This window comes from Olea europaea, unplaced genomic scaffold (assembly GCF_002742605.1).
Source record: "Olea europaea var. sylvestris unplaced genomic scaffold, O_europaea_v1 scaffold842, whole genome shotgun sequence".
In the NCBI taxonomy this organism is placed as follows: Eukaryota; Viridiplantae; Streptophyta; class Magnoliopsida; order Lamiales; family Oleaceae; genus Olea; species Olea europaea.
In genome coordinates this window covers 251,794-274,301 of record NW_019266865.1, presented here as the reverse complement: position 1 = coordinate 274,301, position 22,508 = coordinate 251,794, and the positions used below count along the sequence as shown (strand labels likewise).

Sequence of the window (22,508 nt, the reverse complement as noted above, 5' to 3'; positions counted from 1 at the left end):
AGTTTGATAGATGCCGCCAGGGCCTTCCCCCGTACGAATGCAAGTCCCTGACCTAGTCAGACGATGACTTGTACTGCTTCACCGATGCATCTAAGTCCTTAGTATACTCGACAAAGGCCTTATACCTCTCAACCGCCTCCTCCGGAGCACGAGCCAACGCAGACCAAAAATTGTCATTCTCTGTCTCCTGCTCGCGGGCTCGAGCTTCCGACGCCTCTAGAGATTTCTTGAAGGAAACTATCTTTTTTTCTTATAATGATGGGTCTCTTTCTTCTTTTCTTCTACAAGAGTCTTCAACTCTAAGGCCTGACGACGACTCGATTTAGCAAGCTTGGTCTGAAGGGCCACCACCTAAAGGATGAGGAGACAATGAGAGAGTCGCGTGGTAAAATGATGATCAAAAGATAAGACTCAGTGTAAAAGAAAATTGGAATTAGAAGCATACCCTCTAGAGATAGACCGCCGCAGCCCTTTCGATATCGTCTGCGCTACGTCCTGCAATTGCCCTGGCCCGTGCGGGTGTTACCAAATACTTAAGCATCCCCATCTCATGATAACCCCGGGTGGGAGGAAACCTGAAATTAGGAAGTGAATCCTCACGCTACCCCGCGTGCGACTAGAAGAACCCGACCTAGGAACAAGAGCAACCTCGATAGGCTCGTCTGAGAGCTAGGGAGTCTCTTTTGCCACCTGAGACCTTCCCCCTTGGTCAGCTGTCTTTTTCCTCTTTAAAGGGACGGGGATGTGTCAATATCACTTTTATGCCCTTATTCAGGCATAGAATCCATGGTCCCCTCCAGGTCAAATTTTATCCCTGTACATACAAGGTAGTTAGGCTCACAAAACAAAAGAGTGTGAAAACACAAAACAAGGAAGAAAGGCTCAAGAGTTTACCGTCAATGAGAGCAAGGCCCTCGTCACTTTTCGATAGGGTCTTCAATACCTCGTCCAGATCGAAGTCCATATATGTATGCACATAACCAAACTGATTAGTCCTAAAAAGCAACAAATAAAAAATATGTGCAAGTAAAAAATAATAGAAACCAGGAAAGCAACCTATCAGTAGGACAACTCATCCCCACTATCAACATATTCCTCATGGTCAGGACCGATCCTAAGTCAGGTGCGAGAGGGAGTATATCAACCAACTGTTAGATTTGAGCTTTTAGAGTAGATGAAGCTTCTACTTGACTATTGAAAAGGCGAATTTGAGAATGCCACCAATTGGTATTGAAAGGAAACCGACCTACTGAAGGCTGGGCGAAGAAGAATCGAGATTTCCACCCGCTATTTGAATTCCTGAACCTAGAAAATAGCAAAGGGACCCTAGTGGTTAAAAAGACAAACGCATTGCACTGAACTAGTTCATGCATCTCAAAGACACACCTAAAGAGGTCTATGGAAAGTGGAATTATCCTCCTAAGGCAAACATACAAGAAGTACAATGCTTTTTTTTCCAAGCGTTAGGTTTATTTGGCTAGGAGTAAGATGAAACTCATTGAAAATTGACACAAATAAGGGATGAACGGGTAGCCGAAAACCGCCATCCATGATGTCCTTATACACCCCTATCTCGTGGGGGTCAGACTCGGGGAGCCTTTCTTTGGGATCGGGGGCTCTATAGACATAGTCATCGACCCGGTCATACCTAGCAAGACATTTCTCTAACTTGAGCGGGGAATTGTAAAGGCTATAACCTCTTGGAATCTCGAGAGGGACAATCTCACCAACCGGATCTCGCCCAATTTCTAAGTTTTGATTGGGAAGTTTGGTAGAGCCAATATGTCTCTTAGGAGAATTAAAAACAAACATTTGAGGTTCGATTGAAGAAGTCCTGTTATCGGAATCACGAATGGATCTATCGGATGAAGGGAAGGATTCACTAGGCAGCCTATTCAAGGAGTCAGAAGAACGACCGGCTCGGGAAGAGGCTGAAGCTCGGCTAGCCCGAAGACTGGCCGACCCCCGACCAGCCGCGAGGCTTGTCGCTGCTCGACCAGCTTTGTTGGTAGCCGACCAGCCCACCGTCGGAGTCGACCGGTCCTTCCGACGAAGGTTCGATCGACCTATTACACTTCTCGTCGCCACTCTCGTTGAAGGAAGAGGAGAAAGAAGAGGGGAAAAGCAAACATTCTAAGTAAAAATCTTGGAATGAAAGAGGAGAATGCTACCTTGAGGAGGAAAAAATCTAGGATGTTGAGGATGAGTGGAAATGATTTCAAATAGGAGATCACCACCCTTTTTATAGGCAAAAGGGATTCAAAATTTTTGGGGGGGAAATTCCCTCCAAGATTATGTCCATTGGTTGGGTGCCAAATGTACAGTGAAACAGCCTCCCAAACTAAATTGTACCACTCGACTTATTTATTCAAAGTAGTTTTATTTTTATATAAAAAAATTCAGATAAAGGAAGTTGCTACCCCTCTGTCGAAAAAATATCAACAGGGGGTAGGAGCTAATGATATCAGTTAACATAGGAAACCGCCTTCGAAGATAAGCAATGTAAATCACTGCACGCTAATGAGAAGCTGTCGACCCCCCAGGACGTTCTACCTCCACACGAGACTACCTACCCTCCAGGTGCTCTATCTCAACTCCAGGTGCTCTATCTCAACGAGAGGTCGTCGCCTCCCCCTCCCCCCAGGAGGGAGGGGCTCTATCTCTATGCATGACCGTCGACCCCCGGGGGGGCTCTACCTCTACGTAAGATCGCCGACCAATGTAAAATTGTCTATATGGTCATCTCAACATTTAGCCATAAAATCCCGGATGAATTGAGTATGATACATGACGGTTACCTCAGACCTAACCTCTGAGTGGGAAGTTAAAATCCCCCACTCAGAACGTGGGGATGGTGGAGAGGCCAACGTGGGACACGTGGCACCATTACCACCCGACTTCTGACGCCTATAAATACCTCCGAGGGAGACACAAGTAGGGACGATAGCATTTTTTCCTAGCCATCTAAATTCCATCTTCATATTTCCTAATATCATTTACTGATTATCACACCGGAGGTAAAACATGAGAAAAAGCCCACCCTTGATTTTTTATATTACACACGCCCAACGGAGTAGCAGGAACGCCAAACGCCACCAGGTAGACGGTAAGATATTATTCCACCACCATCTCACTAATATTCAAACGACGAAGCTCATTGTTACATAGCCCAACTTATACAAGTAAAAAATGTCATGATCAATCTTTTTCAATCCTTAAAGTCATCCCATTTTATCTGTAATTTAGAATTCAACTCTTTTTTTCAGTTACTTAGTGGAAGACTAATTATGAGTCGGAAAGTGGAAAATGGTTAATCCATTTCCTTTGAACATCACAATTTCGCTGTAGCCAAATATTCCAAGGGAAGTGGCTTTCTTTTTCAAATTATACCAATGCATTGATCACCAAGGTCGACCATAACAGCCATTGACTTGGTCGCACTATCACAGTTAATTCTATATTCAATCGAGTGGAAATGTCGAAATAATGCACGAAAATTTGTGAATAATGCAATTGATCACCAATTTGGGGTGTGGACTAAAGAAAAAGTTTAATTATAAGTAAAAAATTCATTTATAGTAAAAATTTACTTGCAAATAGAAAATAATTTATTAAACAATGATAATTTTTTATGTTAAAAAATTGATTAATGTAAAAAAATTTATTTTAAATGAAAAAACTACTTCTACCTAAAAAGTTTACTAACAAGTAAAAAATTTACTTACAACTAAAAAAATTATTTATAAGTAAAAAAAGTTACATATAAGATAAAAATTAACTTATAAGCAAAAAACTCACTTGTAAGATAAAATTCACTTATAAGTAAAAAAAATAAAATAAAAAGATCAGTTTAAAAACTCATTTATATAAAAGTTAGTTATAAGTATAAAATTCACTTATAACTAAAAAATGTATATATAATTAAAAAATTACTTAAGAATAAACTTTAGTTATTTTGTATAAAATACTTTTTTAAGTATAAAATTTACTTCCAAGTAAATATATTTCCTAATAAGTAAATTGCAAGTAGAAAAAAAGTCACTTAATAAGTTTAAAATAGTTCTTATAAGTAAAAATAGTCATAATTTTTTTACTTTCTATATATAATTTTTTTACTACTTATATGGTCTCGTAATAAAATAAAATACCAAATTTCGTACGAGAACAATATTCGTAATCCAATTCAATACAATTCCCTAATCTTATTTTAACCAATAGGGTGTAACCGAACTTACCCAAAAGGATGAGCTTAAGGAGCCAATGGATGCGACCGAGCTGCCAAAGTCGCGGTTGAAAAATGCCTAAAGTGAAGAAATTATTCAACTGGTGGATGAAGATTTTGAAACCAGAGGTTAAGGAAAGGCAAAGTACTGCTTATTCTAGATATTAACTAGAACCAATATAATTACATGAAAAAACTAAAGGAGGCACTATCAAATTCAAGCAACGGGCAAGGACACAGACACGACACGACATAGACAAGAAAACACGTGATTTTCTAAAAATTAGGATATGGATAAATCAATTTGAATTCTTTAAAATTTTAAATTTTGTATATAAAATTTTTATTTATACTTTTTAATATAGGAGACGGCACATATTATGTCGAATATTTGTTCAAGGAATGAAAATATATATAAAAAATAGGAAACGATATGTGACTTGTCGGTCATGTCATAGTGTGTCTATGAAAAATCGGTATCAAACAAAAATTTATGTATCAGACATGAACCATCCGTCCCGAAAAGAGTTTCCATGCATCCTAGTTTGCTAAATACTTCACCATCAATTGGCAAACTAGAAGTTGACAAACACAAAGGAAACAGAATTTTGTTAAATAGTGTTATTACATATGTCTATCTTCACATAAAACAAATCTACTCTATATTCCAGAACTTGAAATATGTAAGCCTCAATGACTGATTGAGCAGTAACGTCCCGATTACTCCCAAAAGTCCGAACATGAACCCAATTAACAAACTAAAGTAATATCCTTCAGTGATTAGCTTGTCTTCCTCATCTATATTTTTCATCCCACTGTTATTACCAATAAACTTTGGGTCTTGAGCAATTTCATCTCCAGGGCATACTTTTGTAAGTGGAGGGCCACAAAGTCCTGAATTTCCCGCATATGATGTAGCGTTGAAAGTTGTTAAATGAGCAGTCCATGGAATTTTGCCCGACAAATTATTATGTGACATATCTAACACTCCAAGTCGGTCCAAGTGAGAAAAACTGGCAGGAATCTCACCAGAAAGTTGGTTTCGTGATAAATCAAGAAAATTTAAAGACTTAAGTTGGTCAATCTTTGGAGGAAGGAACCCAATTAGGTTGTTTCTTGAAAGATTCAACCCAACCAAATTTACCAAACTTGTAATTTCAGAAGGAATTTCACCTTCTAAATTATTGCTCGAAAGATCAATGAGTTTCACCAGTTTAAGAGTAGTTTTGTACTCGGCATCTTCTCCTTTCCACCTTACATTTGCCCTCTCATGTTCAAGCATAAAAGGAAGATCTACGATATATGAATCTGATTCGACTTCTTGAATCATTGCAGTGAGATTGTTTAGGCATTTTGGTATAGCACCTGAAATCTTGTTCAAAGAGATATCCAAGACTTGTATATGGGATAAATGACACAAATTTGAAGGAATATTACCAGAAAACTGATTGGACTGTAAACTTAAAAATACCAATTCTGGCAAACTATCCCCCAACCATTCTGGTATTTTACCGGTCAACTTATTTTTTGAAAGATCAATGAATTCTAGAAAAGGGATATTTTTCAAAGACGCTGGAAATTCTCCCGTAAAACTATTATTTTGTAAATGTAAAGAAGCAATGCTATTTAGTGACGGGATCTTCCCAGAAAAATTATTATGTGCCAAATTAAGAAACTCCAAGTTTTCCAGATTTGCAAAACAATCTGGAAGATCTCCTGACAGAAGGTTATTTGAAAGGTCAAGATAAACCCAATCAGTTTTGTTGCGCAAAACGGTAATTGAACCAAAAAATTTGTTGTTTGACAGCTTTAATACTAATCCATTTGGAGGCAAACTTGGTAATGAACCATTAAAATGATTAGAACTCAAATCTATGAAATTGAAAGTGAAGAACTTTGATGAAAGATCAGGAAGGACACCATGAATGTTGTTACGTGATACGTCTAAAACCACTAATTTGGGACATAGATCCCAAAACCAATCCGGGAAGGTATCTTTAATTGAAGTATTTGAGATATCGAGCTCAATTAATTCATTTTGTGATTTAAGCCATTTGGGGAAATGTGGCCCCACTTTGCAACCCCCCAACCACAATGAAGTCAACTGAAAAAGAGGAATCCACCCAGAACTGAAATTGAAAGAGATGCACGGGTTGTAGTTCAAGCTCAAATATTGTAACTGGGAGAGACTGGAAAAATGAGCTTCGATGATTATGCCTTCAAGTTGGTTTGCTTCAAGTCCCAAATACTTGAGTTTGGCAAGGGTTCCAATTCTTTCTGTCACAGTGCCACTAAGATTGTTGAAAGACAAATCTAAAAATTTTAAACTACTCAGATTCCCAAAGGATAGAGGAATACTACCTTCAAGTTCATTGTGAAAGAGAGAAAGAGTCTCAAGGGAAACGATATTGCCGATAGCATGAGGAATGGGACCTTGTAAATTATTGAAATCGAGTTTAACGTAACTCAGGGTACTACTGAAGTTTAACAACCAAGGAAATACCGAAGAAGAGGAGAGTTCATTGTCGGAGAGATCAAGGACAGAAAGAGAATTAGATGCATTGGTCATGGGATAGGGAGAAAGGACAGGTTGTAGGTGACAAGATGACAAGCGTAAATCTTGGAGTCGAGGTAGTTTCATTATTGCTTGTATCCAATCGGTCGCCTCTTTGAGATTCACATGAGTCAACTCAAGGTAGTTTAACAAATGAAGTTTAGAAAGCCAATCAAGATTGGTGCTAGTTAACATATGATTATTGTATCCTTTGAGACTAAGAAATTGCAATTGGGTAAGGTTACCAAGGTGATGCGGAATTGGCCCACCAAAATTAGAAGCAGAAAGATCGAGATGTTGTAATTTGCCTAGGGAGCCAATGAATTCTGGGATTCTACCAAGATTGAAATCATTTGCACTTAGGTCTAGATAATTCAAATATCGTAATTCCAGCAACCACTGGCTAACATTACCTCGTAGACGACTAAAAAGTCCAGAGTTGTTAAGCCGGCCATGAAGATCTAGCACAATAACGTGATTCGTTTGGTTATGACACTGGACACCACTCCATTCGCAGCAATCCCTTCTATCTATGGCTGTTCCCCAAGAAGAGAGTAGGCCATGTTCATCAATAAGCTCATCTTTGAACTTGAGAAGAGCTTCTCTCTCCTTCTCTAGGCACCTGATTTTAACATCATTCACCCTTGAAGAGTTTCCAAACCCAGCTCTCAAACTTAGAAGTGAAGGTACAATAATTAACATGACAAATTGTCGAAAAATCTTCTTATCAGCAATCATTTTCAGAACAAAACCGGATATAAACTATAGATTTATTGGTATATCAGCTGTATGAATAAATTTTGGTCAGATTGTTACAAAGAAAGATCATCACAATCTGCAATAGACCATTGGAAAAACTGCCAGAAACTATAAATAACAAAAAGGAAGATTTGATCCACACACAACTAATTATTTGAAGGAGAATTTTCCACACAATTGTTTGTTAAACACCTAATACAAGCTTACGCGATAATTTAATAAATGATAATTCAAGTCAATGAAATCAAAGTAATTTAATTTTTGCATCACATCTGTCTAGTTGGAATCTTGGAACGTGAAATAAAAAATTCAGACTAAACTCTCCCTTTATGAAGGCTCCCATTAGATTTAGTGTTTTAAAAACTGGCTTGGCCAGGCTGGTCGGCAAGGGAAACTGGATACCTAGCCTGGCGCCGATTCACATTGCAATTAAATGGGTCAAATCCTCCACAGTATTTGCTTTTTAAAAATGATGAATGTTATAACATCGTGAATATTTATGTGAAGTCAATTCTTTTGCCGTTAAGGACTAAGCATATGAAGTCAAGTAGTTGAAATAATTGATTGGATTGTATTGGAAAATAGAAGAAAAGAATGAATTTTATTCATCTCATATAAATGATATTTACAACCCGGTATAAATAGAAATTTTGATCAACAAACTAACCAATACAATTGTGGCACATGTATATTTACAACTAACTAATAGCTGAATCCGTTTGCTACTCCCTGGCTGATTCTAGCAGTTTCTTCAAGCTTCCAGTAGCTTGTATTCTGTTACGCCCCCTCAAGATGGACTATGAGGATTAATAATGGTCATCTTGGACATCAAGGGAAAAAGAAGATTGGCTGGCAAAGGCTTAGTAAAAATGTCTGCCAATTGGTGCTGGCTTCGAATTGGAAGTTGTTTGACAAAGCCATCTATGAGTTTATTCCGAATGAAAAGACAATCTATTTCTATATGTTTGGTTCTTTCGTGGAAAATAGGATTGGTGGCAATGTGTATGGCAAACTGATTGTCACAAAATATGAGAGTGGGAGCTGGAGGAGAAATCTGGAGATCAAGTAGCAATTGATGAATCCAAATGAGCTCACTGGTAGTGGCTGCCAAAGCTCTATATTCTGCTTCAGCTGAAGAGCGTGATATAGTATTTTGTTTCTTTGCTTTCCAAGACACCAAAGAATCATCAAGGAATACACAAAAGCCAGTGATGGACTTCTTTGTGTCGAGACAAGACCCCCAATCAGCATCAGCAAAAGCTCGAAGTTGAAAAGTGGAGGTGGTCGAAAAGAAAAGACCTTGTCCAGGAGTTGATTTGAGGTATTGTAGCAGGTGATGAGCTACAATGAGATGAGGTTGCCTAGGTTTAGAGACAAACTGACTCAATTTGTGTGTTGCAAACGTGATGTCCGGACTGGAGATAGTCAAATAGAGCAACATGCCAATTAGTCTTCGATATTATGAAGCATCAACTAGAGGTTCTCCTTCAAATGAACACAAGCGAGCCTTGGGATCCATGGGCAGTAAGGCTGGCTTGCAAGCCAAAAAACTGGCATCCTCCAATAATTGAAGAGTATATTGGTGTTGACAAAGAAAAATCTCTTTCTGTGAACGAACAATCTCCAATCCAAGGAAATACTTCAATTGACCAAGATCTTTCAATTTGAATTGACTGTGTAGGAATATTTTAAGAGACCTGATGGCTGCACTATCTGAACCATTGATTATTATATCATCGACATACACTAAAAGGGCCACAAAAGTCTTACCAGAACCCTTAGTGAAAAGAGAATAATCCGATCTAGATTGTGTGTAACCATGTGAGATGAGGGCACTAAAATTTTTTGAAAACCACTTCCTTGAAGCTTGCTTAAGACCGTATATAGACTTGTGCAACCTGCACACTAGCTTGCTCTCCCTTTGTGCATCAGTTGCAGACTGTTCGTTGTAACCTAGAGGAAGATCCATATATATTTACTCAAATAAATCCCCATTCAAAAAGGCATTATTTACATCCACTTGAGTAATGTGCCATTGATTGATAGCAGCAATTGCCAGAAGAATTTTCACATTAACAAGCTTTGCCACCAAGGAAAAAGTTTCAACAAAATCCAACCCCTCTTGCTGAGTGTATCCCTTAGCAACAAGCCATGCTTTGTGTCAATCAATGCTTCCATCAAATTTGTATTTGATCTTGTATACCCACTTACACCCAATTGAATGTTTTCCTGTAGGAAGAGGTACGACTGACCAGGTGTTGTTTGATTCCATTGCCTCTAACTCAGCTGCCATTGCTTCTCTCCAAGAACTATATTTAACTGCTTCATGGTAATATTGTGGTTCAAAAATAGAGGAGACGTTCAGTAAATAACTACAATGTGCAGGTGAAAAGGATTTATAGGACAAGTATTTTTGTAAAGGATAATGAGTAGCAAAGTTTGACATCTCAAGTGAGTTTTTCAAGAGATTACAATGAAATTCTCGAAGGTGGGAAGGTGGCTTGATGGTCCTACCAGATCTTCTAAGAGTAACAGGTTGAGGACTTGATTGTGTGTTGTGATCAACGATTATGGGTTGATTATCATGTACTGAGGTAGACGGCGGAGCAATATCATGTGCAAGTTTGGGTAAAACAATGTCAAGAAAGGGATCAATAAGATCATTTTCATGTGGGATGGAAGAAAAAGGGAAAAGATACTCATGAAAGACCACATCTCTGGAAATGAAAAAGGTTTTGGAGGATATGTCATATAGCTTGTAGCCTTTTACTCCAGGGGGATAGTTGACAAACACACATAGTTTAGCTCTTAGGTAAAACTTGGACCTATGAGAGGGTAATGTTGAAGCAAAACACAGGGACCCAAAAATTCTGAGATTTGTGTAATCTATTGGTAGGCCGTAAAGAAGAGAGAATGGTGTTTTATTATTTATAATGGGAGAGGGTGTTCGATTTATAAAGAAGGTGGCTGTAAGGACACACTCTCCCTGGAATTGAATTGGGACTTGTGAGTGAAAATACAATTACCTAGACACATTTAGGAAGTGTTGTTGTTTCCTCTCTACCACTGAATTCTGCTCAGGTCTATCAACACATGAAAATTGATGGAAAACTCCCTTTGAAGCAAAAAAATCCACAAATTTTAGTTTTGGTGCATTATCAGATCTAAAGGTTTTAATTACCTTGTGGAACTATGTTGCAACCATCTTGAAAAAACTTAGGAATAATGAACTCAACATCTGATCTTTGCTTCATGAGATATATCCATGTGAACCGTGTGCAATCATCTACCAAAGTGAGGAAATATCTGTGGCCTGCATGGGTTGGGGCATGATATGGTCCCCAATTATCGCAATGAACAAGTTCGAATGCATTTGGGGATAGATGGTTATTTGACACAAATGATAATCTTCTTTGCTTTGCTAAGGGCAGGGAACATATTTATTTTCTTTGTGATCATTATGTGGAAGATGTAATTGATCTCTTAACAACTGCATTTCCTAGTAGGATAATGCCCAAGTCTGTCATGCCAAGTGTGAGAAGTCACATTATTTATTGTTGAGCCAATAGAAATAGACATTTCACTAAAGGCATTACAAACGTTAAAATCATAAATAGAAAAATTTGCTTCCAATAAGTAAAGATCTGCCACATTTCTAGCCTTGCCAATCTTTCTCAAGCTAGATGGATCCTAAATAATGCACAAGTTAGTGAAGAACTTGATGATTATAGATGAATCCTTTGTCAATTAACTAATAGATAGTAGATTGACTTCAGTTGGGGCACAAATAGGACATCCTTGAAAGTTAAATTAGAGCTGATTTTCATAGTACCCTTGTAGAGGACAGGAATTCTTTGACGATTAGGCAACGTGAGATAAGCATTTTGGATGGCATTCATTGACAGAAATGATGACTTTGTGAAACAAATATGAGCAGTAGCTCCAGAGTCCACAACCCAACATTTATTGGAATTAGGTATTGAATTATAAGAGATGGACAGACAGGTACCTGATACATGATCTCCCTCACCATCTCCTTTTGTGTCGCCCTTTGCAGCTGAAAAGTGAGTACTCAGCATAAGTGTTGATACTGTGTAGGATTTAGTGTTTGCACAAAGTTCCCTACATTGTCATATGTATGCTTTGGATTGGAATCAAAATCTGGTTTGCAGCAGCAACATGATGGCCAGAATGATGCATTAGATTTGGAACAGTTTTCTGTTTACCTTTGTACCCTGGAGGATAACCATGCAGCTTATAACACTTGTCAACTACATGCCCACTGTAACCACAATAAGTGCACAGGGTCTCTCCTTCCTCTGATATTTGTTGTGTGTCTGGCTTGTATTGGGCTTCTTCAGGTCATTTCTAACATTAAAAACCATAGAATTCGATGCACCATTGTTGATGTTTACGAATGCTGCTCCTCTTGAGGTACAAGTGAAAATACGTTGTTTATAGGAAGAATGAGATCCATCAACAATAATTGTCCCCTAACTTGAGCAAAGGAATCATTCAATCCCATTAAAAAAGACATCATATATTCGGTATGATAGTGATCAATAAGCTTCTTGTGACCTCCACATTCACATTTGGCACATGAACACATAGGCCTATAGTTGCTTAATTCTTCCCAAATGGTCTTTAATCAAGAAAAACTCGATGAAGTTTCCAATTTCTGCGTACATCTGTATATTGATTTTTGATCGATATTAGTGGATATGGAGCTTAATCTCTTAGGAGATGCTCAACAGGTGATTAGGTTGAAAAATCGAAAATTCGGGCCCTTTTAAAAGGGCAAAACATATCTTTTGTTAATTTTTTGATTTTCTGCACTCTTTTTTAATTTTTGAATCTGTCGATCCTTAAAGATCTGAAGTTTAAATCGTAACAATGGTATCAAAGCGAGTGTTTCTTGAATTTTTTTTTTAAAAAAATTTCTTTGCTTCTCTCGATCTCTGATATATATTTCTAAAACCCTAGGTTCCTAAAAAATTTTATTAATAATTTTTTTTTATTTCTTCAGATCTGAAAATTTTTCTGAGTGTTTTGAGTATAAAACTAGTGTTTAAAGAAGTGTTACCTTTTGTTTAGATTCAACTATTAATTGGATCTATTGGCTTTGAATTTTTTTTAAGATCTAATGATCGATCTGAAGATCCGTTCTTCTCTGCTAGTTTTTGAAATTTTTCGAGTTGACTCATAACTGAGTTCAACTGGGTGTTCTAACTCATACTGAGTTTGGCGAGTTGGGTTGACTCACTTCGATTTCTACTGAGTTGGCTCCGAGTTTTGGTAACTCATTGACCTGTGCACTGTACATTGACCCATGGTTCAGTTTCTGGCTTAACCTTACTCACTCCCATACTGAAATTCTAAGATTTCAGTGTTTGGTATATTTTTGAACTTTCTTTTCTATTAGCCAGTGTTTCTTGTTAATCTTGAAGCCTGTGATTAAGGTTGTTAATTCAGAAATTTATCTGTCTGAATCATTCATACTGTGTACAGCATAATTGCATGCTATTCAACTATATCTGTCATCATATCCACTACATATAAGTTAGATTTAGAGACATGGAATGGCACTGGAGATTTTACTCTCTGGAGACAGAAGATGAGAGCCCTGTTATTGTAGCAAAGATGTGCTGCCGCCCTTGATGGGTCGTGGACTGCTGAAATTAGTGCATATAGGAGGAAAGAATTAGATGATATTGTATGGAGTACCATTTTTCTTCACTTGTCTGACAATGTGATTAGGAAAGTAGGAGAAACTACTTCTGCAGAAGCCTCCACTTCTACAGAAGCCAATTCTGTTGAGACCCTATGGACCAAATTAGGAACACTTTACTTAACTAATCCATGCCTAATAAATGCTATCTCTTAAGGGAATTTTACAATTTCAGATTTGATCCCTCTTCTGGCCTAGAAGAAAATCGAGATAAATTAACTAAACTTATTCAGGATTTAGATAACTGTGATGAGAAGATTTCTAGTGACCAAAAAAGTAGTTGCTTTATTAAATTCTCTAAGTGAGAGATATAAAGATATTATGAATGCTTTAGAATATGGGGGCAAACTCTTACAGTAGATATCATAACTGTAGCCCTTAGAAATAAGGAACTTGAAATAAGAACTAAGTCAAAAGACTCTAAATTTGGTGAAGGGCTATTTATGAAAGAGAAATTAAACCAAAATAAGAAATAGAACTAGTACAATTTTAATCCTACAAAGAAAGGAAAATTTTAGAACAATAAAAACAAAGACAAGAACAAGAACCATGTGAAACCCAAGAAGCAGATCAGAAAATGCTACTGCTATGGTAAAACTGGACACTTAATAAAAGATTGTTTTAAGAAAATCTCAAATATGAAAGATAAAAACAACTTTGATGGTTCTGCAACTGTGGCCTACAAAAATGAACCTGATATTCAGGGGGTGGTTCTTATGAAAACCTCCAGAAGGGATTCAAAAGAATGTGTCCTAGACTCTGGTTGTACATTTCAAATGTGCCCTACTAAAGAGTGATTTTCTGAGTTTGTTGACCTTAATGGAGGACAAATTTAAATGGGCAATGACATGAGTTGTCAAATAAAGGGTAGTGGTAAGGTCAAATTGGTGTTAACTGACAATTATACCCTTGAATTAGATAATACAAGATATGTTCTTAAACTTAAAAGGAATCTTATTTCCTTGGGAGAATTGGATGAAAAATACAACATCACAGTTCATAAGGGTTTTCTAAGATTAACTTTAGGGGACATATGTGTGATTTCCTCTCAAAAAATAAATGGTATCTACATTGTTCTTGCTGAACCAGTTATAAGCCATTGTACCACAACCTCAAACTATGATTATGATAAATCCTTAATTTGGCATAAAAGATTGGGAAACATTTCAAAGAAAGAGTTAATCATTTTAAATAAACTTGGATGGTTTGGAAATGATAATATTGAAAAATTAGACTTTTGTGAAAACTATACTATTGGAAAACAGAAAAGACTGCCTTTTAAAATTGGAACCCATAAATCCACTTCAATCTTGGATTATTTACATGCTGACCTGTGGGGTCCAACATCTGTAAATACACTTAGGGTCCGTTTGATTGCAAATATGAAATTGAATTGTGTGAAAAACGAATTCCAAGGAATTGAATTGTCTAGAATTATTTTTCTGAAAATTGTAAATTATTGTGTTTAATTGGTATAATTTTCCACGTGGAAAATGTTGAAATAAAAGTGTTTTTTGATGTTCGTTTGACTTTGTTTTACATGAAAATTATCAATTAAAATGATAGAATTTACTGGTATTGGGAATGACATTGCCTTCCAACGCCAAAAAGCAAAATAATAATAATAATAAATTCAAGAAAATCATTTATTTTTTAGTGTTCGTTTAACTTTGTTTTATATGAAAATTATCAATGAAAGAGAAATATTTTTTTACAATAATTCTTAGAATTGGTTTCCATTGCCTAAATAAATAAATAAATAATTGCTACAGTAGTCGGGTCCAATTCTCACCATATATGGTGAGAATTGGAATTCCACCAAATCAAGGAATAGCACAACTTCCAATAAAAGCTAGGAACCAAATTCATGAAAAATCTTGTGATTCAAACACTACATTTTGGGTGGAAAACTCCCATTTTCCACCCATTTCCATGGAATTGTGTGACTCAAACACACCCTTAGTGGATTTAGGTTTTATCTATTTATAGTAGATGATTTTTTAAGAAAAATATGGACTTTTCTCTTAAAATAAAAGTCTGATATATTTCAGATTTTCAAACAATAGAAATCTATGATTGAAAATCAAAGCACTAAGAACTGATAATGGACTTGAATTCTGCAACTTTGAATTTAATTCATTTTGTAAAGAATTTGGAATCCTTAGACATAGAACTGTAACATACACACATCAGCAAAATGGAGTTGCTGAGAGAATGAATAGGACTATTTTGGAAAAAGTTAGATGTATGTTATATAGTTTTGGTCTTCCAAAGTTTTTTTGGGGTGAAACCCTAAATATTGCAACTTATCTTATAGAAGTCCATCTAGTGCTATTGATTTTCAAGTTCCTGAAAAGTTGTGGTCTGGAAAAACACCTAATTATAACAAACTCAAAGTGTTTGGATGTACTGTCTATTCTCATAAGAATGAAGGCAAACTTGAGTCTAGATCCCAAAAATGTGTTTTCTTAGGATATTGGAAGGAAACAAAAGGTTATAGGCTGTGGGTTAAAAACCAAAATGATTTTAAAGTCATAATATGCAGAGATGTGATCTTTAATGAGAATGACATGCCTTGTATTAAATCAGAATACCCCAAAACTCCTGAATCTGCACCTGTTAATCAAACCATCCTGGAAACTCAAATACAGAATGCTATTAATCAAGATGATATTTTTGAGTTGGAGCCTGTTCAATCTGAAATAAGTAATGAGCATGATGAATCTGAAAATGAAGATGAATTAGCAGATAATACTCTTGCTGATCATCAACTAACTAGAGACAGGGAAAGAAGGACCATAATTCCCTCCACCAAATTTAATAATGAAGAATTTGTTACTCTATTTTCTGCACTTGACTCCTTAAATTCAGAACCTACATCTTTTGATGAAGCCATTAAATGACCTTATTCTAAACTTTGGAAGGAAGCTATGAATAAGGACATGGATTCACTTATTAAAAACAAAACTTGGATTTTGGTCAACAGGCTTAAAAATCAAAAGGCTATAGATTGTAAGTGGATTTTTAAGATTAAAGAAGGTGACTCAAATTCAGAAAATAAGAGGTTTATATAAAGCTAGATTAGTGGCCAAATGTTTCACTCAAAGGGAATGAGTGGATTATAATGAAATATTTTCCCAGTTGCCAAATATACTAAAATCAGAATTATATTGGCTCTAACTACTCACTTTAACTGGGAATTAGAACAACTTGATGTTAAAACAACGTTTCTTAATGGTGATCTTGATGAGACTATATACATGAATCAGAATGAAGGATTTGAAGTCAAATCTAAATCTGATAAAGTTTGCTTGTTAAAGAAATCTCTTTATGGGCTTAAGCAAGCTCACAGGTAATGGTATTTGAAGTTTAATTCTTTTGTGCAGACTTTAGGCTTCGTGAAAATCAATTATGATTCATGTCTTTTATATAAAGGTTCAGGTGGACCTCAATCTATATATCTCCTATTATATGTGATATGTTGCTTGCTTGTCATGATAGAACAGAGATTGAATTTGGTAAATCAAAGTTAAAATCTAAATTTGAAATGAAAGATTTAGGACAAGCTAAAAGAATTCTTCGAATGGAGATATAAAGAAACAGAAATAATTACACACTAATGCTAAAACAAGGGTCTTATGTGAAGAAACTTCTTAAAAAAATTTCTATGTTAGAATGTAAACATGTTACTCTTCCAATTGCTAATCACTTTAAGCTGTCCAATGAACAATCACCTAAAACAGATGATGAACTTAGAAGAATGAAAAAAATACCTTATGCCAACACTATAAGCTCCATTATGTACCTTATAGTTTGCACCAGGCTTGACCTAGCACATGGAATTAGTGTATTAAGTACCGATTTATGGCTAATCCTGGTGAAACTCACTGGCTTGCTATAAAATGGATGTTAAGGTACTTAAAAGGCTCATCTGATTTAGGATTAATGTATAAGAGGAGCAATGAAGAGATAAAACTGAAAGTGTATACAACTCAGATTTTGCTTGTGACTTAGATAAGAGAAGATCAACCTCTTCTTATATTTTCACTTTGTGTGATGGCTGTATAAGCTGGAAGTCACAGCTACAAAAATTAGTTGCCTTATCCTCTACAGAAGTTGAATATATTGCAGCTTGTGATGTTGTTAAGGAAGGTATTTGGCTAAGAGGCTTAATAAATGAAATTGGTTTTTCAAATAATTATGTTAGTATATATACAAATAATCAAAATGCAATACACCTTAGTAAAAATCTTGTATACCATGATCGAACTAAACATGTAAACATAAAATTTCATTTTGTACAAAATATGGTGGAAAAATGTTTGATCAGATTGGTTAAGATTCCCACAGAATTTAATCTTGCTGATTTCGGGACTAAGGTATTGCCTCTAAATAAATTTAAGAACTGTTTGAAGATTCTTAATATCACATGATGAAGTGAAAAATTTAGAGCTTCAAATATGTCTTCTATTGATAAGGTTGATCTGATTTTTCTTCTTTTTCTTTTTCAAGTACTTCAAGCAAATGAACCTAAGTTGATATAGATTCTAGATCCATTAGTAAAGGCCAAGAATCAGTTAAACAAGGTGGAGATTGTTAATAACTGTGGACTGCCCCACATTATTCTTGGCCTATTGGGCCTCATTATATTAGGCCAAATCTGCTTCACCAGGTTGCTGATTTTTAAAGTGATAAAACGTGTTTCTCTGTCGTAACGCCTCATTAAGGAATGAAGATCAGCCGTCCATGTGGCTGCTCTTCTGCCCTCTAATCGTGTTGATTGAAAGCAGTTTTGAGTTTTTGTTTTTAGAGAGGCAAGAAAAACACGTTGATCATGAAACCAACACAAGAATGCCTTCTTTTATAATTTATTTTATATTTTACTGGCTAGGATCTATTTACTATTTCAGAAGAAATCAGAGATTAAATTGCAATTTTAGTTTTGTTTTATGGCTTTCATAAGCAGCAGCTGTATATCACGTTGGATTTGTTTATAATATTATTAAAGAAGTAATGAAATTGTTGTTGGGAATCTACTTATACATGCACAGCGGAAAATTAAATTATTTCGATTCCCACCCAATAGATCTCATTGTGTTTAGTTAGGAAATTTATTCAAAATGGAGCAGACGCCACTCAAAATCACTGATGCCTTTATACAGTGAAGGAAAAGAGGTGGGCTAGGGCCTCGTCATCGAGATCAACTTCTAATTGCTCAGAAATTATAAATTTTATGGAGTGTGAATTGCGAACGAAAACAATTGATTAAGGTAATAGTAGTGCCCAATATTCATTACAATTAGACATTTACAGACGTGGTCCATCGAATTATATGGCTCTCTAGTTGACTCAAGTCAAACACTCGTAGGTATATAGTATACAATTATTAATGTTGGTTTTGTAATAAAGGAATTAAAGTGGAAATATGGGTATTTTTCACAAAAAAATAAATAAATTATGACGAGTCTATCATTAGATATGCGAGGGTGGCAGTTAGTTTTTATGAGAATTACATACAGAATGATCAAACTAAAAAAATGTGACTTCCAATAAAATTTCCCTTTAATTGACCCTAGTCAAGCGCTCACAAGTATATAGTATAGATTGGAGGGGAATGGAGGATAAAATTAATTGGTGACTTTGACTTAAATTAAAATTTAGATTTTAATTTCTACCAAACAAACACTAAATTGTGATTTTCCAATATGAGAAATTATATGAAAGCTGAGGCAAAGTTTTTACTTAAAAAAATTGTAAAAGATTTTTCTTTCAAAAAGACAATCTAGGTTTCTTAAATATTTGTACAACGACCAGATATTATGGGGAAACATCTTAGCCATCAACATGACAATATCTTTACTGAAAAAGATTAAAAATACATCAAAATACATTGGTTTTATGCATATTTCCGTATTTCTGCTACTGGGGTTACCCCACAGGTAGGGCACATGCTTCACAATGCTGATTCGTATGGAATGAGCACGATCAGACGATCAAATTCTCCTGAAGACGGGGCTAGAAGGTATGAGTTTCAGATAGTAGATATTTCGAGACTATCCCAAAAACAAGAATGGATCTTTATAGGGGCCCTATGTAGAGACCAAAAAATAATAATAATAAGAGATTGACTAACTATTGCCCCAAAACGATACGAGATTCAACCAAATCCTATTGTCTGTGGGTCTAATTAAAGACCCATTCGCTATTCTCACACGAATGAATGAATCGTCTTCAAGGCCACAAAACAACGGTTTCTTACACAAGTTTCTTAAATTTGTCTGAAGTATCTTGTTAAAGAACATTATCCAATGGCTCTCCTTGATGAACACAATAGTCCTAATAGGATTCTTCCAATCAAGATGAATAAATCATGTGGGTACTCTATTTGTCACTTCTTTATGTATTACATCGTCACTCTCTTTAGCAGCATCCACTGATTCAGAATTTAGTTTAATCTTTATTAAGGATAACTCCACTTATAACCAATGAAGGTAATCAAACTTTATGGCCTCCACTTCTATAAAAAAAACTTCTGTCCACTAAAAATTCCTTTATGAATTCTATAAAGCACAGAATCCATTTAAAACTTCAATCACACTACCATACGAAAATGGCAAATAAAAGTCAAGCCATGCTTCTACTCCTGTCCCTCTTGTCCCTAGTTTTAGTCCAAAACTGTCTTGCAGCCGTTGGCGGTGGAGGAATCGCCATCTACTGGGGCCAAAACGGCAATGAAGGCACCTTAGCTCAAACATGCGCCACCGGCAGATTTTCCTACGTAAACATAGCCTTTCTTTACAAATTTGGCAATGGGCAGACCCCACAAATCAACCTGGCCGGCCACTGTAACCCGGATTCGAATGGTTGTACAGCCGTAAGCGATGGAATTCGACGCTGCCAAAGCCGCGGCATTAAGGTGATGTTGTCCCTTGGCGGTGGCGTTGGTAGCTACTCTCTGGCTTCCAAAGAGGATGCAAAGAATGTAGCAACTTATTTATGGAACAATTTCTTGGGTGGTTCATCTACTTCTCGGCCGTTAGGGGATGCAGTATTGGACGGGATTGACTTCGATATTGAGCTTGGATCAAACCTTTATTGGGATGATCTTGCAAGATATTTGAAATCATACGATGGAACTGGCAGAAAAGTGTACTTAACAGGTGCACCCCAGTGTCCATTTCCCGACAGTTTTCTAGGATCTGCACTTAATACGGGCCTCTTTGACTATGTTTGGGTTCAGTTTTATAACAACCCCCCTTGCCAGTATACTTCCGGAAATACAGATAATCTCAAGAATTCTTGGACTCGCTGGACAACATCGATTAATGCTGGGAAGATATTTTTGGGCCTGCCGGCCGCCCCGCAGGCTGCCGGAAGCGGGTTTATTCCTCCGAAAGTGCTGACGGCTGAAGTTCTTCCGGTAATTAAGAAATCACGTAATTATGGTGGAGTGATGCTATGGTCCAAGTATTGGGATGATCAGTCTGGATATAGTGCTTCCATCAAGAAACGTGTGTGAATTTTTTATAGTACTGGTCATCCTAAAGATTATAAGCGGGTATAACTGAAATGAACCGTTAAATAAATTGGATATGACTTGTCGTTTTACTTTGACTTTATTATTTTGTTTTTAATAATTTAGAATTAATAATTAAACATAAATGGGATTAGGTGATTAAATCAGGTGGAAATTACATAATACAAGATCTTTAAAGATTACAATTCAAAAATTAGGGATAAAGTTTCATTATTCACAAATTAGGTACTCCATCTCTTCGTCTCCTCCTCATCTCTTCCTTCTTGACGATCTGTATCACGTAGCGACGATTTGAAATTTTCTCCAGTTTGTGGTGAGTTCGGTGATCAGTGGCGGAGCCACGTTGAGACGAGTGCGGGCATATGCTCGCACTGAGATTTTAGGCCCAAACTTTTTTTTTTTTTTTAAAGCAACAGGGGAGGTGGTATAAAAACATGTTTTAATTTACATGAGTTTTATTTTTAGGCCCAAACCCATGATTTTGTTTTATAGTTTTATCATCATTAAATTCATAACCAAAACACAATGTTCAACATGGGTTAAATTATACTCATACTGAACAAATTTTCTGGCTCCACCCCTGTAGGTAATGGTGGTTATGTGTGCCATCACCACCACATAAGCCATTAGTGTTGAAATTTACTCAGGGATTTGGTGTGTTCAGTGATGGTGGGTTTGTGCGTCGTCACCACCAGTGCTGCTGTAATGAAGAGGAAATCACAACCTCTGGTTTGTGATGGGTTGTGATCAGAAATTGTCTCTAAGTCAATGATTTGTACTAGGTTCGTTGATGGCAACGTTGGTAGTGGTGGCTTGGAGTGGTTTTAGTGTTGTTGAGGGTTTTAGGTGGTTTTTGTTGGTTATGCAGGTAGAAGTACTTGCGGTGATGGGGGATTTGTCAACGATTTTGGTTGGTGTTGTAGGTGTTGATGGTGGTGTTGACAATCGACGATAGTGATAATGATGGTGATAGCATGGCGGTGGTGCGATGGTGATGGTATTATGGTGTTTGCGTTGTGGTGTAGGGTATGGTCGCATAGTGAGGGTGGTCGCAAGTGGCGGTAGCAGTGACGGTAGTGTTGGTAGTGGTGATATGTGACCTATTATTTGGCATATGTGTCCAATTATTTGGTTATTCGTGAACCAAGTATTTATTTAATTGTAAACCAAAAATTTGATTACTTGTGATTGAAAAATAATATGTGACTAACTAATTAAAAATTTGTGACCAACAAATAAACTGTAACCTATAATGTTTTGATTTGTGACCTATAATTTTTTTGATTTGTTACCTCGAAATAATACGTGACCAATTAATTTGATAATATGCGATCAATAAATAAGTTGTGATCTATAATTATGTACATGTGTTCATTAATTGTATAATTATGACGTTATTATATTTAATTAATAAATAAATACCTGATTTTTGCATTTTTAAACTTAAGGCTTGAAAATTGATTTGGTGATACTTGATACTTGATTTACTATCCCCGCCCCGCCCCTTCCCTTCCCTTCCCTTTAAATCAGACTGTCATTTGTTCAGTTGAGTTCTTAATCTATCAAAATATTCAAGTAAATCTTATAGAGACAAAGAAATTCAAATCCTGTCGATAGTCGTCACTATCTCCTTCTAACACGTTTCTTTGCAAAGAGTGACATATATGCTTGTAGATTCTGAAAATAATTCCGGATTGCAAAAGGAGAG

At 36.3% G+C, this 22,508-nt stretch overlaps 2 protein-coding genes across 2 annotated transcripts; one reads left to right on the top strand and one right to left on the bottom strand.

Annotated features, from left to right (window-relative positions):
• Window positions 1-4,877: 4,877 nt before the first annotated feature.
• LOC111391838 (probable LRR receptor-like serine/threonine-protein kinase At1g34110) lies at window positions 4,878-7,514 on the bottom strand. Its single transcript, XM_023017112.1, has one exon. It carries the CDS (start codon window positions 7,512-7,514, stop codon window positions 4,878-4,880), a length of 2,637 nt encoding a protein of 878 aa, XP_022872880.1.
• A 12,328-nt stretch (window positions 7,515-19,842) lies between these two features.
• LOC111391841 (hevamine-A-like) lies at window positions 19,843-20,877 on the top strand. Its single transcript, XM_023017114.1, has one exon. The coding sequence runs from the start codon at window positions 19,874-19,876 to the stop codon at window positions 20,780-20,782; it is 909 nt and encodes a 302-aa protein (XP_022872882.1). The 5' UTR covers window positions 19,843-19,873; the 3' UTR covers window positions 20,783-20,877.
• The last annotated feature ends 1,631 nt before the right edge of the window (window positions 20,878-22,508 follow it).